Here is a 21,887-nt window from a genome sequence, read left to right as displayed (position 1 = left end):
GCGTAGTGGAACATGGCCATTGTAAGTTAGTGTAGTGGGTGACCATGCTCCATTGGGGATGCATGCCCATTGTAAGTATGTATTGTTTATCGCTCACATACATTTATTAATGTAAATGTGTGTTCTCACTAGAGAGAAAGAAGAGAGAGAGAAGGAGAGATCAAAGAGAACGAACAATGGCACTAAACGATATTTAACGTTTGATTTGGAAAGAGGGAGATTGGAAGGATCCAGGCTCCCCTTTAAAAATGACACATCATCATCCCCATCACCAGAAGAGGAAGTAGAACTCCACAGAGAGAGGAAAGAAACAGACAGCAAACAAAGCTCCGAGTTGAGCATGGCCATGGCAAGTTCTTACCAAATTTCTAGCGCATACAAGAAATTCCCAGACTCTGCTTCCTCCTCTCCTCCCTTGTTCCATTCCGTTTCTTGTAGATATGGAAGAAAGCAGAGGAGTCCTGCTATTTCATCTATCACGCTCTCTGGTCCTCAACAATTCAGGTTTTTTTCCGGCCCCTCTCTATCTTTAAAAAAATAAAACTGTTAAAATGGCGGTGATGCTGTATCGAGATATGATCATTGGTAATGTCTGATGATGTATCAATGCATCCGGATTTAATAGACGATAGGTCCATGTAAGGATCTACAATTGATTGATAGGATGGGTCAATATTGTTTCTTTCTTTAATTTTGCAGGTCAATATTCTCTCCTTTCTTTACTGATGCTGGAATCATTAAGCTCAGAGGAGATCTTCTAAGGATGAAAAGGACTAATGCTTCTGGAGGATCATGTTTGTCCAGCAATGCCATATATTTATCAGCGGAAACCCTAAGATGGGTTTTCACAGGAACTGCAGGGTATAAAGCCACACACACACACTCAAATTTTCACGCTGTATATTATGCCGAATTTAATATGAAAGGAGAGTACATCAATTTGATCCCAAATATTGTAAAGAATCCCACTTTTATTGTAAAGATACACTACAGCACCATTTTGATTTAGTATCTCATGGACATCCAAGCTCATCAATGCATGATGCATCGACATATAGGTTTATTCATGTGTGCATGAATGTATATGTAGGTAGATCCTTACATCCATAGAATGGGATGCGATGAAAGATCACTTTACTTCCATATTTTTCACAGGATAATAGACATCTACATATGCATGCACGCATATATACATGCCCAACATCTTATCCATTGGTCGCCTCATCTCATCTGATTCGACGCATGCGCATATGTAAATATGCACGTGGGAAGTGGAAACTAGACAGCATGTATGTATGCATGTGAGAAATGGAGTCTAGGAAACATGTATGTATGGATATCAAATAAGAAATGGAGATGGAGGTCTGTATGCTTGTGTGCACCTATATGGGAGTGGAACCATTTTATTTGTGATCACAGTGGGGAAAAGATAGGCTAAGAATACATGACATGTTAATTTACTTTTTCAATTGAATACACATCCTACCTATTTGCCCCTTTATTTCTTATTACGGATTAAGTGTTTACGTACCTTAGTAATGCAGGTTGCTTATGTTGTTGAAAAATGCAAAGATCAACAAGTCATTTTTGGTACCTTTATTAGCTTTACAAGCGCCTCATGATGCAATTACTTGGATCAGGTAATGTGTGTTATTTATATACTTGTTGGATAACTCTAGCTCTATATCTATTCGGTGAGTCACTCTAGCCCTATATATAGGCATGCATGATGTCTGTATATATCTATATCTATACCTATTTATTAATCTATCTAGCTCTATCAATAGACCCATCTATTCGTTGAACTATTAATTTATTGATTGAGTTTGACAGATTAATATTCAGAATACAAAGGAATTTGCATCTTAAGTGTTTGTAGAAACTCTTGCAGGGGAGAATATGGTTATTGGGCAGTATTCTTGGCACTACTCGTACGATTATTCTATTACATCCCTGGTAAATGTCACGTGAAACTCATGAAGTTTCTTTTCTTTTGAAATTGTGTATTTTATAACTCAAACATAATCCTTCACAAATAATCAGGAGAGCTTGAATTGCCCCTGATACTTCTGCTGATTGTCATTACGGCCCCTTATCAAGTGATGGATTTCAGGTGAAGTTAATCAAACCCAATAATTTCTTATATCATTGTATTAATTGTCCTTAATTGGGACACCAAATTTCTGTTAATAATTTATGATATTCCATGACATGGATTTGTAGGTTCATTGGCCACACTTTGTAGTTTCTCTCTAGTGATTACTCACTAGAATACCTGGGAACTGTCTTTAGGATAAATTTGTGTTTAAATTCTAATCTGGGATGATTTGATACTTTGTAAAGTTAAAAGACTTATAAAAGCAGGGTGAAAATAGCAAACCGTCTGAGACTCACCAGGCATTTGGATGATTGGGCAATTTTATTTATTTATGATGAAACATTCAAAAGTATCTCTATAGTTTGGGGGCTAGTATATCAACTTCCGATGACATTTATAGGTTGTTTTTGGTACATACAACTAGTAAATTCATGGAACTTATGTATAAAATTTACATCTTTTATCAAAAAATTTCTAATAAATATGGGCTAAATCTAGTCACAAACACTGGTCAATACCCATTTAGAAATGTTACAAAAAGGCAATACGTCAGGGTTTTTATTTTTTCTCACATTGGATGTTTTATTCTTGATACAATGTATTAGCCAACAACATGATTCCAATTTCCAAAATCTTCAACATTCACATTACTCATTTATGGAAATATTATATGGTCTTGTAGGGGGACAACAGGAAGTATTGTTGCATGTGCTGTGGTTGCTACATACTTGGCATACCAACACTTTTCATCACAATCGGGAATCAAAGGTTCTTTCGGAGAAGGGTCATTTCTTGCGAGTTTCGCAATGGTTGTGCTAGTAGCTGTGCCATACATTTTCTTGCTTGGAGGTTTTTGAGAAAAATTTAATATCCATGTTAATTTTGTGTAGTATATAATAGTGGTTCAAAAAATACTTATGTATATATGCTTTTGCATTCTATTGTGCCTGTGATTGCAACTAGCAACTAGTTCATGAAAAGTAGCTTGAGCAGGCACACCACCAATGGCAATGATGGTTTTCCTTCCATGTAGTTTTCTTGACGAATAATAGGTCTTCAATATATGCTTCTTGTAAATAATGATGATGCTGTTTACTATATTATGTGGTTTTTAAGTTGAAAGTTTGTTGTGCTTTTAGTCAATGTAAGTTGTGCATCCATTTGTTTCGTTTTTATGAATAGCATGGCGTTTTTGTCAAAATAGTAAACTTTTTAAATTATATCCTTCTTGGCTTTTTAAATTATATTCTTCTTGGCCATTAAAACATTCTTATTCCACATTGAATTGTAAAATGTCCTAATTTCATATGTAATGATATTTGCATTTAAGTGTACTTATTTATTGTTACTTATCAAAGCGGTGATGCCTCTCTTCTTGCCAACTTTTTAAAACATTGTTGCACCTCCACCCTGATTTTCCAATGCTGTTGTCCAATAATGTAGGCCTTTCCAAGCCCATAAGACTGAATTGAAAGTTTGTAGCTATTTATAGGAAATATCATTGAGCCCATAAGACTGAATTGAAAGTTTGTAGCTATTTATAGGAAATATCATTGAGCCCATAAGACTGAATTGAAAGTTTGTAGCTATTTATAGGAAATATAATTGAGCCCATAAGACTGAATTGAAAGTTTGTAGCCATCATAGGAAATATCTCCCTTGATTGCCTTGGCCATAAGAAGGTTTTTTTAGGACAAGCTTTTAAGGCATATTGTGCAACCCAACTCTTTGTTTGTCCATGGTACTTTATGGTTATTTAGAATTCATGTGCTTTACACCAAAAAAAGAATAGAGTCTTTTACTAGCCTATAAGAAGCAAATTACAAATACCAATAGTGAATAAGTTTGTGTGCAATTCCTTTTGATGTTATTGATGTTATCATTCGAGCAACTTACAACTAAAAATAATGAATGGAAAGCCTTATCTTCTAGGCGTACTCTATGTTCACATATTTGACTTAAGCATATGGAATGGATGCATAATTTATATTCAAAAGTTGTGTTTTGAGATATTGCAAACTCACTAGCAAAGATTCATATTTTACAATGATTTTACATGTCCCAAATACAATTATTTTGAAAATGCAATGCTTTGAATTTAGGTGTTTGTGCAATTCATAAGCATCCCTTCCATCATGTTTAGGAAAGCAAATTATAAGAACATAACATCTTCATCAACATAATTACTTTGTGCATGCTATTCCAATTGCAATAGATCCTTATAAAGATGGGAGTTCCACAAATGTACAATCCTTTTTCTAGTCTTGTTTTCCCCTCCATTGACATAAATTTCTTTTGCCTTCATCCACACATGATTACATTTTTGTTCTTTCTTGCATATGTATATATGATCACATGCCTTCACCTTAGGTTTATGGAGTAAATAAAACATGATCATGTTTCCTCTTATTTTGTTTAGAGAACAAATTATTTTTATTTTTATTTTTATTTTTAATTTTTTTTGAGAGAGAGAGAGAGCAAAGAATGAAAAACGACAACAAAAAGAGAATAACTTCTCTTATGAACTTTGGCAAAGGGGAGCACTGATGCCTACCAATTAGGCCAAACAACTATATTTTCTGATCGGGCTACAATTCACATGAATCCATCTCAATTCCTTGGAGACTTGGTGGTCTTTAGTTTCAACACGTGGCATGCAATTTAGTAGAAGCAAATATAACATAATAAATATGTGTGAAATTAAACCTTACATTAAAACCCATGTTTCTAGGTTAATAACGTGATCACTTACCATTTGGCATTGAGTACACCTATTTTACAAAAAAGTTTTTTTTTTTAATAATAGATACAAACATAGGAGAGAAGTGTTGCTAGAAATACAAACATAAATACGAGGACATCAATCTCAAAACACGGATACCGTGTTTGAATAATGATCGAACGTGGAACGATAAAATCCCTTTATGCGGCCTCTCAAATGCCATCTTTTGCTGAATTTTTTCTATGCTTTGATCTGTGATTGCCATTTTGGATGCAAAATCATTGCACTCACTACATATCGATCCGCGATTGACCTCCAAGAGGGACCCGAGTTGGTCGGACAATGCCTTCCCTTTTTTACTTAGGAAATTGCACGTATAAAATTTCGAGCATTCAGGCAGGCATGAATAGAATACATTATGAAAACAAAAAATTAAGCCATTATAATTTATAAGTAAATAACTAAATAAATAAAATAGTAAAAATAAATAAATAATAATTTTTTTCTCTCATAAAAAAAAAAAACTAGTAAAATAAGAAATTAAATAAATAAGTAAATAAATAAAATTTCTCTCATCTCAATGAGATGATCATCGTCATCGTCATCATCATCACATCTGAAGACACTCAGGGAAATCCATCGCCATCGCCACCATCATCACCATCATCGTTCGCCGTCGCCATTGCCATCACTATCGCCATCGTCGTCTCCCAATCTAAGAGTATCTCGAGGATTCTGTTTCTCGCTTCAGCCGGAAAATCAGGTTTGTTTTGTTTTCCTCAGGAATCCGATGAAATCCTGAAGATGCATAGAGCATCGAGAATTAGGTTTTCTGTTTTTTTTACTGAGAAACTGGGTTAAGAACAACTTCACCGTAAGACAGGGATTGTTTTTTATTAACTGTCGAATCAGTGTATTATTTAAGAACCAAGAATTATGATTTCTGTTTTGTTTTACTGGAAATCATGGGAAAATTTCAAGAACAGAGCTTTGCAAATTAAGTTTTTTTGTTTTGTTTTCTGAAGGGTATTGCACTAGGAGTTAGGGTTTTCCTGAGGTATCAATGTAAGAAGGGAGATCACCACTGAATTATTTTCCTTATCGAGAAAGTTATTGATGAAGAACCGGACACCCAATTTGTTTTTGATCTCCTGTGGACTCAGAGAAAAATTTAAAGGACAGAGTGTTGAGAATTTGATTATATTTCTTAAAAATCAGAGGAAAATCTCAAGAAGAACGGAGCATTACAAATTATGTTTTTGTTTTTTTCTCTCCATGAATCAATGGAAATTTAAAGAATAGAGTTTTGGAAATTAGGGTTTTCTTTCCTGGAAAGATTCGGAACAAGTGAAGAAAAAGACACTGAGAGTTAGGGTTTTTTTGTTTTCTGAGGAATAAGGAGGAAAGTTCGAAGAGCAGCAGAGCGTTGCAAATTAGATTTTGTTTCGTTTTCTCAAGGAATCAAGGAGAAAACCGAAGAGCAGAGAACTGAGGATTAGGTTTTATTGGCTTCTTGAGGAATCAGGAGAAAATTTTAACGAAGAACAGAACATTGATAATTATCTTTATTGTTTGGTTTCCGAAAGAATCAAATGGAAAACTCAACTTGATGAGAATTAACTTTCTTGTTTGGTTTCCTGTGGAATGAGGAAAAAGTATAAAAACAGAGAATTAAGAATAAGGTTTCTTGGTTTCTTAAAGTGTTGGAGGAATGTTTTCAGAAGAACAAGAATGCTGAGAATTAGGGTTTTAGTTTTCAGAGGAATTTAGTGACAACAACTGAGAATTAGGGTTTTTTCTGCTCTCCTATTGAACCACGGGAAATTGTTAAGAAGAACAGAACACTGAGGCGCACCATTTTCTAATTCAGACCTGGATGATCATCTGATGGATGCTTCAAGATTTAGCTAATTTGTACCAATTTGCTCTTCTCCCTCTACATGGGGAAGGGCAAGCTACTGTAGTTATTCAAGTTGGGGCAATTGCATCTCACCAAATTCTAATGTTTGAAGAAAGGGAATTATAGTCTTCATTTGGGCTCTTTGGATTTACTGAATATAACTGAAGTGACAAGACTTATACGTCATTTGATGATGAATTTGGTAGGCTAAGCACAACATTTGATCAATTTCGACAAAATTTACAGGTATTGCTTATGTTATCTGCAGATAAATTAAGCAATGTGGTTTTTATTTGGTCACATAAAAGTACTCGTATCTGTGGAATTTTATCTCTCAAGAAAAGGAGTGCCCAATTAGAAAGATAAAAATGTTTGAAAATATTATTGTAAATGTTTCAAACACATTAGCTAAACTGAACTCCATAATTGACCAATGAAAATAATATAACGTCCATCAATTTTAGAAGAGTTCCCATAAATGTTTAAAATATACAAGATAAAATGTTGACCATCATTGATCAATGAAAAATAATTCGGAGCTGGAGAATGCTCAAATTGAAGTTTAAGAGCCGCATGTGCGCACACACATACACACATGCCCACATGTACGTGTGTGCACACACGTATATGTGTGTGTAGCTAGATTGTATACTATATAATGATCAATAATCTAAACATTTCCCAGTCAGGCAGCTAAATATTTGAAAGAGTTAGCATAAATGTCTCAAACATATTAGATAAACCGGAGACCATCATTGACATCCATAGCATAATGTTTGAAATGTACATGATAAAATGGAGAACACTGGTCAATTCGAAATAATTGGGAGTTGAAAATTGCTCAGATATAAGTAGAAGAGCATATATTTAAATGGTGCCCAATCAGATAGATAACTGTTTGAAGGAGTTGGCAGAATGTTTAAAACACGCTAGGTTTACTGGAGTCCATCTTTGATCGATGGGAAATATATAGCATCCATCAAGAATAGAAGAGTTACATAAATGTTTAAATCATCAAGATAAAATGGACTTCATCATTGATCAATTGGAAGAATTCAGAGCTAGAAAAAGCTCATAGTGAAGTGGAACAGTATGTATAATTGTGTATGTATGGTGAGTATAAACCCATTTGTAATATAAACGTCAAATCAGGTAGATGCATGTTTGAAAGAGTCCACATGGTTGTATCAAATATATTAGATAAATTAGAGAGCATCGCTGGTCATTGTGAAATAGTTCGGATGTGAATTTTTTGTGGACAGAAGTGAGAGTTTATGTATGTGTGTGTGTGTGTGTATATATATATATATATATCAGCCACATAGCTCACATTCAGCTGGTGGTGCTCATGAACCTGAAATTTGTATTGCTCACAGTTTCTAAGGAAATCTGTTGATAAAAGCAAACTGGCATTTCTCACCCCCTACATTCTATTACCAGGTATTACAATTGCAGGATTTCTCTCACAAGATAGAACAGTTAATAACAATGTACGAGGTCTTATGAAGGGAGTATTAAAAAAATTCTACTGCAGCTCAAATGTGTTGACATTGGAGTGGGAATAATATAGCTAGCAAATGAATTTAATGCATATAGACATATATACTCATATAGACAAATATACGTAAGGTACTTTAGAGATGCAAGCACATTCACGACTGTCAGGACAACCACACACACAGGTATCTGGGCAATTATCTGCCCCATCTCCAAGTATGAACTCATTGACATCGCATGGAGGAACTCATAGATCATGGCATACAGAATCAGATGTTGGAACAAGACGAATGATTGCAGAAAGGATGTGAGTTATTCTTTTCTCGACTCTGGAAGTTGTGGCTTCCTTGCATGAATGTATGTAATCTATCTATAGATTTGTATTTATATATTTACTGTACAAGTATATGTCTATATTTATTGTAATAGCGTGATATATGTATGTAAATATACATGTATATGGATGTGACTTTCTGAAATAAAGAAGCATTTATACACTTTCCTGAAGCTTACGTTTGTAATTTTTGAAAGATGTCTACATGCAAATGTACATGTATGTGGGCATGCTTTTGTGAAGTAAAGAAGCATGTGCACATTTTTCTTTAAGCATACATAGGTAATCTTTTTTGATGCAAAATTTGAAGCAAAGAAGCATGTCCACTTTACCAAATTTATAAACTGATCCAAAATACTGTAGCCATAAGTGTAGGAGTTACAGAAAATCCAACCTTGAAAATGGCTTAGTACTAGTCTCCATGTAGAGATTAAGAAACTTTAGATTCCAATAATGGTTTGGCTCCAATACATGATCCAGATACCGGACTTTACATGTGACTGTGGTGAGAAATACCTTAGGCTTATAATATCCAAGCGGTGTTTCAAAGTAGTGTGAAAACGTTTACACCTCCTATGAAACATTTCCAGAAAGCAAGAAAGGAAGAGTTTGGAGATAAAGTTCGTCATTGTTTAATCACGCTTCGAGATGGAAAATCTATTCAAAATACTGCAAAACTGTCTTTCAGCCTGTGAAGGTCTGCATGCACCGTTGCCTTCAAAAATTTCATTTGTATGATCTGGGAAAGTGGGTATGCTTCTTTATTTCGAAAATGACATGTGCATGCTTCTAAAGGTCTGTACATGCAACCATGGTTTTGCTCTAGAATCACGGATTTATAAGAATATAATCTATTCCTAGATTAAATACTTTTGTGCTGTTTATGGTTTGAAATCCAGTTTGCATCTCTTTGAAAAGCGCAAACCTCGACTTTCTATTGAATCACAACAGAAGTTGCCTGAGCTGGTTAAGCGTTTGGAAGACTCACTCTATCGTGGTGCTAGTTCAAAGGTATCTTATGCTTCAAATCCTTAATAAATTCAATCTGGAAGTTAATTTGAACATCACATGCATGTTATGCTAGGATGAATATGCAGATATTTCTACATTGGAGCAACGTCTTCAGGTGATAGTGAAACATGCACCGGCAAGGACCAATCTTACGGCTTCTATTCATGGAGTCAATTCATCAAGCTCTTCTATGATTCCAACACCAGGAAGTACCATGATCCCTACCCCAGGAGCAATAAATAGTAATTCCAGTGGTTTACGAAATGTGATGACACATCACACTACCTCTCCGTTGCAAGGTCAGGGACAGCCATCAATCACTGATGCAAACAACATGGTTCCAACACCTGGGATTAATTCTAATATGTTCACACGTTCAGAGTCATCAAATATAAATGCAGGTAATTCAATTATGTCAGGTAAGGGCATGGTTATATGGTTTGGTAATCTTGCTAGTGGGACCATTATGTAACTAGGATTTATTGACTGGAAGAGCAGGTCAAGTTCAACAACAAATATACAATTCTGGATCAAGTGGGCTTGCGAATAGGAATGCCAGTGGTCAACTGGGGGTGGCCAATAACATGCAGAGGCCATTCACATATATAAATAGCAATGTAGCAAATGGGTCATTGCATTTTCCAAACCCTCCTATGTACACTTCACCTCAGTTTGGTAATATGCCACTACAGGCCCCACACCATCTGAATCAGCAACTTCAGCAACACATGCCTGTCCATCGTAAGCTAGTTGACTTGATTTAAAATTTGTCGAGGTGTTCTTTTCTAAGCTATATGAGCAAGTTGTTTAAATGTCAATTGCAGCGACCAGATCAAGCCATTTGGTTACAAATTCTATGGAGCTTAGTCCATCAGGAAGTTTTTACAATTCAGTCTCAAATGGTGTTCTATCCAACAGTCTGAGTATTCATACTCAAGGATATCAAGCTTCTATGATGATACCTGTTCCTGGTTTGACTCCACCACAATCAAGCACACAGTCACAAAAACCACTTCAGCAATCTCAGCCACAAGCAGATAAATTCCAACGAATAAATCCTCAGCAAAGAGTGAATACTGGAAGAAGCCCACAGCAAATGGAAGCAATCAAAAGCAAAACGTTTAACCAGGTAAAGGATGAGAAACAATCTGTTTTGGTTTCGGCAACTGGCACTAGTTCATCGCTGCATTCTTTACCTATCAAAGAGGAGTCTCAACCCACCGGACATTCAAATTCAAATCAGCAAACATCATCCATTTCTGGTGATCATCATGATCATGTAAAGACAGGAAAGAATCAGCCCTCTGAAGAACATTCCATACGATCTGTTTTGGTTTCGGCAACTGGCACTAGTTCATCGCTGCATTCTTTACCTATCAAAGAGGAGTCTCAACCCACCAGACATTCAAATTCAAATCAGCAAACATCATCCATTTCTGGTGATCATCATGATCATGTAAAGACAGGAAAGAATCAGCCCTCTGAAGAACATTCCATACGATACATAGAGAAACAGCCAGGCAAAGAACAGCATTTATCATCACATTCCCCTATCAAGGAAAGAGAACAGGGTATGCAAGAGCCTGTTCATGAAGGGCAGGAAGCTCAGCAGTCTATGGCTCATCAAACAATAAAAATCTATTCACAAGAGTCTCCGCTGGTATCTGAAGCATTATCAGAACAAGCAACTGGAAGTAGTGTTTCATTGCCACAGGTAGGAAATACTAATAAAAATCTGGCAACTAAGCCATTACCTAATAGTACAACAGATGCTCAAATGGCAGAACAGTTCTTAAAGCAGCAACGCTGGCTTCTGTTTCTACGTCATGCAAGCCAGTGCACTGCTCCTGAAGGGCAATGCCAATCAACACCTCACTGTCACACTGCAAGACAGTTGTGGATGCACATGACCAAATGCAATGATAGGGACTGTCAGTATCCTCGCTGCCAGGTGTCAGGAACCTTAGTGAGACATAGTCAAAATTGTCGTGATGCTCATTGTCCGGTTTGTGCTCCAGTTCGTCGGAAAATTGCAATGCAACATATGCAAGCTGCTCAATCTAATCGCACTTCATCTATTACTAATGCTGTGCAATCCGGTTCGGAGATTATAACTGCATCTTCAATGGATAAGGCAAGTATGACAGCCAGTACAGATTTTCAAGCACCGCCAGCCAAGAGAACAAAGCTTGAACCAACAGAACTAGTCGACAATTCTTATCGAGGGGCTCCAAGAGGTGAGCCAAATAGGGTGTTTCTCCCTCATGTAGGTGGTACAAAGTTTGAAGTTAATTCAACTGAAGTAATGCCAGAAGTAAGTGGGTCAACATCAGCAAATGTGAAGACAGAAGTATCAACTTCATTCAGTGATCAGATTGCATCTCGGAACAACCAAGTTAAAGCTGAACAAGGAATGGAGGATGTTTCTATTAAACATGAGTCACCAAGTGTAGCTTCATACAAGGGAACTACCCATTTCAAGCAAGAATTACAGCAAGAAAAAGTTGCATCTCCGGTGCCAGAATTTGGTAATGGGGCAAAATCTTCGAAGCCAAAGATTAAAGGTGTCTCTCTTACAGAACTCTTCACTCCAGAGCAGATTAGAGAACACATCATGAGCTTGCGTCAATGGGTTGGACAGGTATTAGTTATATGCTCAAGAAGGAATATGAGTTCTTTGATAAATAAATGTTGATTCTTGAGGAGTAGCTAATGTTAAAGGAAGTACATGTGAGTGATTATCCATAATGTCCCATCATATGTGTGCAGTAGAGTTGATAAAATTCTTCTCTTGTATTCTATCACAAAATCCAGCCATATCATCCTTCTTTGTACATTCTAATCCGTTTGGCATGTGTCCCATATCATCATTTGATGGAAATCATTTATCAATAAATAATCAAATTGTATCTTTATAATCCAGAAATGGTTCTGTATCTTTAGAAAGAATGTTCAGCAGGAGATACCACGTTTTTTAATAAAAGAACAGTGTTTTTGTTAATCCTGTCTTAAAATAGTGCGTCTCTTAAAAGAAATTACTATATCTTTCTTTATTTTCTTCTTTTCAGACCAAGGTCAAAGCGGAAAAAAATCAGGCAATGGAGCAACGGATGAGTGATAGTTCTTGCCAACTCTGTGCAGTCGAAACTTTAACATTTGATCCACCACCAATATATTGTACACCATGTGGGGCACGCATCAAGAGAAATGCTTTTTACTGGACAATGCAAATTGGAGAAACCCGTCATTATGTTTGTATACCTTGCTACAATGATCCCCGCGCTGAAACTGTTGATATAGATGGCACAAATTATTTGAAGTCAAAGCTAGAGAAGCGAAGAAATGATGAAGAAACGGAAGAGCCGGTAAGGTTATCCTTGTGGTTATGAAAATTGTTATGCTATCAAATTCTGATTCTGAAGAAATCTGATGGTTTGATTTGGCAGTGGGTACAATGTGACAAATGTGAAAAGTGGCAGCATCAAGTTTGTGCATTGTTCAATATGCGTAGAAACGAGGGTGGCCAAGCTGAGTATACGTGCCCACATTGCTTGATAGAAGAAGTAGAGAAGGGGGAAAGAAAACCTCTTCCGCAAAGTGCAGTGCTTGGGGCCAAGGATCTACCCAGGACCCTTTTGAGTGACCATATAGAGCAACGATTAATGAGGAAACTCAAACAGGAGAGGCATGAACGTGCGCGAGCTCTGGGGAAGAGCTTTGATGAAGTAAGTTTAGTTAAGTTCAGTTTTTTTATGGAACACTTGGATGATGTCATTGGTGTTACAAGGCCCTTGGTTTGTTTAAATCTCTGTAGTCAAGATACTTCTATTTTCTTGTTTAATTAATCCACGGTTTATGATAGGTGCCAGGGGCTGATTCATTAGTGATCAGGATCGTATCGTCTGTGGATAAGAAACTAGAGGTGAAACCACGATTTTTAGAGATGTTTCAAGAGGAGGATTATCCCTCAGAATTCTTGTACAAGTCAAAGGCAAGAATTGGGAATTGCTGAAATATTAATAATTCTTTGTAGTCAGTAAACAGAAATCTGAATTTACATTTTGGACCTGTCACAGGTGCTGTTGCTGTTCCAGAAGATTGAAGGTGTAGAAGTGTGTCTATTTGGGATGTATGTACAGGAGTTCGGAGCAGAAGCAGCCCAACCAAATCAGCGCCGAGTCTACCTCTCATATCTGGATTCGGTCAAATATTTCAGACCTGATGTTAGGACAGTTAATGGAGAAGCTCTTCGTACTTTTGTATACCATGAAATTTTGGTATGGGAATATCAACTATAGATGTATTATCTTGTGCACTCCATTTTTAATGATCTCTGAGATCATTCTCATTTTTACTTTAGAAGTTGTAAGTTATTTTTGTTTAATGTGCCGAGCAGATAGGGTATCTGGATAACTGTAAGAAGAGAGGGTTTACGAGCTGCTATATCTGGGCTTGTCCTCCATTGAAAGGAGAAGACTACATTCTTTACTGTCATCCTGAAATACAAAAGACACCGAAATCAGATAAGTTGCGAGAATGGTGAGTTACAAATAACCGAGAATTCTAGTTTATGTCCAACTTGCATAAAATTGTGCTCTAGATTTCATGTTGTGAAAATATGAGTCCAAAATATCTTGAAGCTTTGTATCTTATTGAAATGAACTGAGCGACCTGCTAGAGATATGGAAAGCATGATATAGGAGTATTTCAGAAAACTTGGATCTGAAAATTATCTACATTGACAATCTGTACAAGTGCCTACCCTTTTTATCATTCAGGAGCTAACTGGTGTTCTCTATAAAATTGCAGGTATCTGTGCATGCTTCGGAAGGCATCTTATGAAAATATTGTAGTTGAGCTAACAAACATGTATGATCACTTTTTTGTTCGTAATGGAGAATCAAAGGCAAAAGTTACGGCAGCTCGTTTACCTTATTTTGATGGAGATTATTGGCCTGGAGCAGCTGAGGATATGATAATGCTGTTGCAAGAAGAAGAAATTGGACGGAAACAACTGAAGAAAGGAAAGACAAAAAAGACCTTGACTAAGAGAGCTACTAAAACTGCTGCGCAGGCTGAGTTGGCAAGTAATGCTTCTAAGGATTTGCAGCTGATGCACAAGGTAATTATGGAGTAACAAAACTTAATTGCACTTGTAATATGGTTTTATTTGACATCATTTAATGCGTATCCTTATTTCAATCTTGTGCCAGCTGGGAGAGACTATATACCCAATGAAAGAGGATTTTATAATGGTCCATTTGCAATTCTGTTGTAGTCATTGTTGCAACTTCATTCATTCTGGTCATCGATGGAGTTGCAAGCAATGCAAAGGGTTTCACTTATGTGATAGGTATGTGATAAGTGCTTCCTTCTCCCTTGGTGCAAATGCTTTTAATGGAGACAGTGATTTTCTTCCCCAAACTTCATGCCTATATTTTGCTCTTGATCTGGTTACTATCTTATTTGACTGTATATATTGTTAGCAGCTAGTTGTTTTAGAAACTCTAAATTGGTAACAGAAGAACTGAAGTTTTGGTTTCATCGAGAAACGATTTAGAACACATGTTTGCGACAGCGAGTTGGTTCATGAAGCATAACGTTCAAAACTTCTTTTCAATAAAGAAAACTAGCAATGTACATCAGGAAGAATATATGATCATGGCCATTTTCTAGCATCAAAGAAACTACACCTGGTAACAAGTGTCACATGGGGAATCGTAAAGTGTTCAAATCACTAGGGAAAAAAATACTCTTTATGCTGTGTGGGTTGTCAATTCATCCTGTTTTCTATAGTTTCTGTGCAAGTCATCATGAGCAAACTTGTTGGCTATAGTCTCCTTTTTATCCTACATGTAGTATTTTAATTTGCCTCAGGTATTTTTTCTATTTGATAGATGCTATGGTGCAGAACAGAAATGTGATGAACGAGAAAGACACCCCAACAACAGTAAAGATTGTCATCCTTTGTTTCCAGTAAGTGATTTGATAACACAAATTCAGTCAAACATAGATTTCATATGCCTGTGTATGATCCTAAAAATTCTGAATATTAGTTGGGATCGGGCATCCTTAGAAGGAACCCGATAAAAGTTTAAGTTTGCTCATGATTTAACATGCCTCATGGATAAAATACAAAGGATGAATGTTAGACAAAAAGAAGGCTATAACATAGACGCAATTTTTTCCATCCTAGGTATAAATTCCTAGATGTGTTTTGATCAGCTTAATTTTCAATTTTAAATCTAAATCATGGCAATACCTTCCAAGCTTACATGTTGCATCCTATCCTTGTGTTTACCCCCTAGTGGGGACAGAAAGGAAAGGTTTATAATTAAGTTTTAGTTCTTTGTGATTGGGTTGTGAATCAAGATGTAGATTGTCTTGAGGTGTATTGTTATTCTGCTTAAATGGTACTGATTATATTGACTAAATATTGTTGACAACAGATAGAGTTGACTGAACCTTTGAATGATACAAATGATAAGGATGAGATTACGGAGAGTGAGTTCTTTGATACACGTCAAGCATTTTTAAGCCTTTGCCAAGGGAACCATTATCAGTATGATACATTGCGCCGGGCAAAGCACTCTTCTATGATGGTACTATACCATTTACATAATCCAACAGCTCCTGCATTTGTAACCACTTGTAACTTGTGTCACCGAGACATTGAGACTGGTCAAGGGTGGCGTTGTGAAACATGCCCAGATTTTGATCTCTGTAACTCATGCTATTCTAAAGATGACTTGGGGAAGCATCCACACAAATTGTCACCACACCCATCCGCGGCGGAGCGTGAGACACAAAGCAAAGAAGCTAGACAACAACGTGTTTTACAGGTAGAATTGTGCATCATAATGCTGGGGAAAAACCATTAGCGTTTAATTCCCTCCACATATTCATGTTTGTTTAAAGTTATGGATGTATTAGGGTACAAACAGCAAAACATCCCTAATTTCTTGGGTTTCTTTGAAATACCCGATGTTTTAAAGATGATCATAATACGCCCCTCTATAGCTGTAAATCTGTAATACAGAGAAGTATTCTGGTAATTTGGAAACTTAAGGTTATTCAGTTTAATTAAAAAAATGTTGCTTTATCCATTTTCTCAGTGAAACACTAATGTCTTTTAAAAAAATATTGAAACAGCTTCGAAAGATGCTAGATCTACTGGTTCATGCATCACAGTGTGGTTCTGCACAATGTCTCTATCCGAATTGTCGTAGAGTGAAGGGGCTCTTTCGACATGGTATGAGCTGTAAAGTCCGTGCATCTGGTGGGTGTCACTTATGCAAGAAGATGTGGTACCTTCTACAATTACATGCTCGTGCATGCAAGGAGTCTGAATGTAGAGTGCCACGGTGCAAGTGAGTTCTCACATATTTCCCTCAAAAGAATATCAATATCTTGTTTCATTTGTAACAAAATAATACAAATATTTTTCATCACAGTAACATGAATAAGCAGGTGAAATGCAGTACTGTCATAATGGTATAATGTGTATATTTTCATATACTGCAGGGATTTGAAGGAACACTTGAGACGACTTCAGCAGCAGATGGAATCACGACGCAGAGCTGCAGTAAATGAGATGATGAGACAACGTACTGCCGAGGCCACAGCAGGAACAAGCTGATATGATATTTTTTTCTCACAATCCGGGAAAGGCTGAAAATCAACCTGTTCATCTTGAGAGTCCCGTATTCTAAGAATCTATTGCTTCACAATCGGTAGGCTGCGCTTCAAGTTGTGATCAAGCTCTGCTGGTGATGTAGCTTGTAAGCATTCAGATTCTTCAGCGTCTTCAAAAAAAGACACTTCGAGTGCAGATAACAATTGGGCTTAGAAATTTCTTAGAGCTCTTGCATAGGATGGAGTAAGCCAATATATGCAAGGCATGGTAAGGACTGATTTCGAGCTCTTGATGTGTTGATACATGAGAATGAAGAAAGAAAAAAGGTGCACAAACTCGTCATAAATCTAGCTGGATTTTGAGCTTTTGATGTGCTCTTACATGGGGAAAAGAAAAGCTGCAGAAACTCTTCATAACCTATACCTTACATGGGAAAATGAAAAGGTGCCAATTATCTAGATCTTGATGTGTTCACAAGGGGAAAAACCAAAAGATTTACACTTACTAAAGACAGCAAAGTGTCTTCCTCTGCCTCTACGATGGCATTCTCTACAATAAAGGAAGCATGTTTAGAGGATATTGCATGTCATTGATTAAGTAGGCGTTACTAATTCAAGTTTATATCAATGTTGGGCTTGTGGAATGTGTGACAAGTGAAGAAGGGCATATTACATTCTGTTTTAAAGAAACTCCTCATGTGCCAAAGCAGTCTCATGCTACCATACCATGTGCAGACAAACAGATATCGTGTGGGGGGAAACAGTCTCAGTGCATAGAGAATGAAGTCATAATTACGCCTTGCTGGAAACAGGGGCTGTGTCTCAGAATTAATTTATTACCTATGGCTTTCAAGGTGAGGGCGCTACACATCACATGGTTTTCTTTCATATGTTTCTATTCAAATGAATTCATTTCCATCTGTAACGAGTCTGAAATGTCATTTTTATGCTGCAGGATATTGCCTTCTATGATGACCTTATTGAGACTTAGACAGTAGCTACTTACAAATTACATAGCATGCATATGTAGGTAGAGAGAAACCAATGGTCTAAGTCTTTCTTTGGAAGTTGTTCAACCTTGTACAGATAATTCGTCAATTTCAAAAGGCATGGCAGTTGTTACGTTGTATAACACGAGGTGAAGATGGGCACCTTACTATTCTGGCCCAGTTCTAATTGTATTCTTCTCTCTCTAAATGAGATAAGGGAATGGGCCACGTTAAAAAACTCATTTCATTTTTTAGAATCTCACAATGGGCGACAAATTTGGAGGTATCTTAGTACCTCGATAATTTGTATATGAAGAAAACACACAATTAGGCAATAAACATATCTTAGGAAATGAGCATATGATGCCCCCCTGTTCTCCAAGCTAACTCTACTAGGACATTTATATGCTTCCATTGTTCTTATTATGCACATTGTATTGATTTGTGGCATGTCCAATGGTTTGAATTTCTTAGATTTAAACCAACCAACATATAAAACACATTTTAAATCAAGTACACGAGTTACTGAATTGGTTAATTCCTTACGAGTTTAGACTATTGAGTGGCTGAAAAAAATATTTTGTTGATCTTGTTATTATATAATGCAGTTCTACAAATTAAACAAATTATTTGAAAATGTAGTAGCAAAACATATATAGGCTTCCAATTCAATCTTAATCGCGTTGCAATAGTGCTCACTATGTTAGCATTAATGAAAATGTGAATTACCATTAATGCATGGTTAATCGCTTCTAGTGTGAATATTAATCAGGTTCATGCATAAATCTATTATGGATGGGTAATGGCAATAAAAATCACTCGCATTCATGAGAAAAAGTTGGCCTCATGAATTTAGTCACTTAATAGGTATTGAATTGTTACAGAAGGTGCTATAATGGTGCTCACCAGCCGTAATCTAGGTGCCCCACTGAAATTGCTGTGTACGCTCAGGTACAAAGATACCAATGTATCGCATAAATTAGCGTGGTTAATCAAAGCATATGTAGTAGACTCGTTTAATTACAAGATTCTTTACAATTGAGCTAAAGGATGTTTGGTATTCTAAAGAGTGGGAGGGACCAACTTCATACTAAAGCCTATCTGCAGCTATCGTCAAGGCAATCCCATTTTCCTTTTAAGTCTAAATATTTCATTATTCTCGAAAGCCCTTTAATCCCATAGGATTTACGAATGCCGAAATGCATAAGAACAGGGCAACTCATAACTACATTAAAAATCCCCTCTTTCGCTTTCTCTTTCTAATCAGAACGGGGAATATTTATTTCGTTTGACGTAAAGTAAATAACCAAGAAACTTCTCTGTTTTTTCCGGCAAGTTAGTAGTATTTGGATCATCTAGGTGTGTATGAGTGCTTTGATTGTTAGGGGCAGTAAATAAGCTCAATATTACATGCTTTACATGCGGAGTGCTGCACATTGATGTAGGTTTACTGAAAACCCAATTATTTAAGGTTGCCCATCACTCTTCTTGCCATGAGTTTTTGTAATTCCCTCTTTACATATGAGGTGTGCATGGATTTCCAATCCAACGCATTTGTATGTGTGCAAAAAATATTCTTGAAGTGGCATCTTTATAATGGTTCAGTGATTCTATATGCTTTGCCTAGTAGCTAAATGGATTGGATTTGAAAACTTTCTTGAAACTGATTGAGAAAGTGTCATCCATGCCACTATTACCATTGGCTCAGGATGTGGTGCGTATCCTAGAGCTATGTCGTAAGGAACGAAACCGACACCAAATATCACTTTCATTTAGCTACATTTACAAGTCAGGATTGGTAATCCATGCATCACTTGGCTCTTATGTTGTAATGATGATGGTGGAAGATGGGAACATTTTGTATACCAAGGAAGTGTTTGAGAGATTGATATGTCAGGATCATTACTTGTGGAATGCAGTTATCATTGGTTATGTTAAGTATGGGGAGATACATGAAGCTCTTGACTTGTACCAGACGACAATACAGAGAGAATGTGCCATATATGCAAATAAGTTTGCTTTTGTGTCCTTATTAAGCGCTTGTACTATTTTGCAAGATATGGAAAGAGGCCAAGGAATATACTCAGAGATTGCTCGAAGAGGTTTCCATGAAACTGATGTTTTCATTGGAAGCTCTCTCATCAACATGTATGCCAAATGTGGTTTCATGAGGAAGGCAAACGATGTGTTCAATAAGCAACTCATTCAAAATGTTGTATCATGGACTACACTTATAGCTGGATATGCTGAACATGGGCATTTTAGAGAGATATTTCATTGTGATAAAGAGATGAGGCGACAAGGGATTTTGCTAGACGCTTTTACATTTGGTTTCATCTTGAGAGCTTGTGCTATCATGAAAGACATCAAAAAAGGCCGAGAAATACATGATGAGATCACTAGGAAAGGGTTGCTAGAAGATGATTATGTGCTTGGTAGCATCTTGGTTGATATGTATGCCAAATGCGGTTACCTTGTAGAGGCACAAAAAGTATTTGAAAAGCTCCCAAAGAAAGATGTTGTCACATGGACTGCTTTAGTTGCAGGATACACAGAATATGGGTGTGATGAAGAGGCACTCAGCTGTTATAGGAATTTGCAACTTGAGGGTATTGCTCCTAACGAGGTCACATTTGTTTGCATCTTGAATTGTTGTGGTAGCATGGGAGCTTTGTGCACAGGAAAGGAGATGCACACTCAAATTATAATAAAAGGATTGGAGAAAGAGCTGCGTCTAGGTAATAGTTTGATCGATATGTATATAAAATGTGGATTGCTTCTAGACGCTCAGGCAGTATTTGATATTCTTCCTATCCGAGATATTGTCTCTTGGACAGCACTTGTAACAGGATATGCCCAACTTGGAGAGATTGAAGACATTTACCCTATCCTTGAAAGAATGATGGGAGAAGGCATAACACCTGATCTTGTCACATTTCGTGCAGTTCTCAATGCTTGCAGTCATGCAGGCTCAATAGATAAGGCTGAAGTGTTTTTCATGAGCATTATCAGTCACTATGGTTTACTCCCAAAGTGTGAACATTACAATTGTTTGGTTGACCTCTTTGGGCGTGCAGGCCATATCGAGAAGGCAATAATGACCATGGAACAAATGCCATTTCATCCTAGTATCATATCATGGAATACTATCTTAGCGTCTTGTCAATGGTGGAATAGTGTGGAGCTTGGAAAGGATGCCTTCAAACATTCTGTACAAATGAATGAAAAAGACACAGCTGCCTATGTTTGTATGTGTAACATCTACGTTAAATCTGCCATGCATGATCAAGCTGATGACAGCAGTACCTCTCCTTGCTCCCTTACTACCAATGTGGAGAGTATTCCATCAAGCTATAGGTGAGACATTAAATGGCCACAATTCGTGGCCTTAAAGTCATTGGTATGAATGCTGTTATAAATATAAAACAAACAACAACAAAAGGCCATCCTCCTCACCTATAGTGCCATATTCTTAATATTCCTTGATTCTTCAAGTTGGAAAATGTGAGTAGGAGAATAACGATGTAGTTTGAAAATAACAATGTAGTTGATGACATATGTCTGAACCTCCCATATCACTGTGTAAAGTGCTTATGCCATGTGTATCTCGATATACTTGGCTTGAATAAAGAACCCATATGGGGACATATATCACGAGGAACTTAAACATTAGCCATCTTTTTACCTAGTTGTTTGGATTG

General features: G+C 36.8%; 3 protein-coding genes across 3 annotated transcripts; all 3 read left to right on the top strand.

The window, feature by feature from the left end:
• Window positions 1-288: 288 nt before the first annotated feature.
• Window positions 289-3,220, top strand: LOC147869870 (cold-regulated 413 inner membrane protein 1, chloroplastic-like). The gene is made up of 6 exons (XM_087334161.1): window positions 289-504; window positions 700-861; window positions 1,545-1,640; window positions 1,892-1,956; window positions 2,044-2,113; window positions 2,781-3,220. Exons 1-6 carry the CDS (start codon window positions 341-343, stop codon window positions 2,953-2,955), a joined length of 732 nt encoding a protein of 243 aa, XP_087190287.1. The 5' UTR covers window positions 289-340; the 3' UTR covers window positions 2,956-3,220.
• A 2,206-nt stretch (window positions 3,221-5,426) lies between these two features.
• LOC147869869 (histone acetyltransferase HAC1-like) lies at window positions 5,427-18,671 on the top strand. Its single transcript, XM_087334151.1, has 19 exons — window positions 5,427-5,583; window positions 5,846-6,966; window positions 8,161-8,524; window positions 9,451-9,562; window positions 9,636-9,981; window positions 10,061-10,303; window positions 10,387-12,203; window positions 12,631-12,927; window positions 13,009-13,287; window positions 13,425-13,553; window positions 13,639-13,839; window positions 13,959-14,101; window positions 14,372-14,684; window positions 14,776-14,915; window positions 15,460-15,538; window positions 16,012-16,404; window positions 16,715-16,932; window positions 17,087-18,051; window positions 18,153-18,671. The coding sequence occupies exons 3-18, from the start codon at window positions 8,361-8,363 to the stop codon at window positions 17,199-17,201; spliced, it is 4,989 nt and encodes a 1,662-aa protein (XP_087190277.1). The 5' UTR covers window positions 5,427-5,583; window positions 5,846-6,966; window positions 8,161-8,360; the 3' UTR covers window positions 17,202-18,051; window positions 18,153-18,671.
• Window positions 18,672-20,023: 1,352 nt separating this feature from the next.
• LOC147869868 (pentatricopeptide repeat-containing protein At2g13600-like) lies at window positions 20,024-21,547 on the top strand. Its single transcript, XM_087328289.1, has one exon. It carries the CDS (start codon window positions 20,024-20,026, stop codon window positions 21,545-21,547), a length of 1,524 nt encoding a protein of 507 aa, XP_087184415.1.
• The last annotated feature ends 340 nt before the right edge of the window (window positions 21,548-21,887 follow it).

This window comes from Azolla caroliniana, unplaced genomic scaffold, assembly GCF_043228905.1.
Source record: "Azolla caroliniana isolate FFs.n. ecotype wild unplaced genomic scaffold, voAzoCaro1.0.p SCAF_1, whole genome shotgun sequence".
NCBI lineage: Eukaryota > Viridiplantae > Streptophyta > Polypodiopsida > Salviniales > Salviniaceae > Azolla > Azolla caroliniana.
Note: the sequence above shows the minus strand (reverse complement) of the source record. Positions and strands in the feature narration are given on the sequence as shown.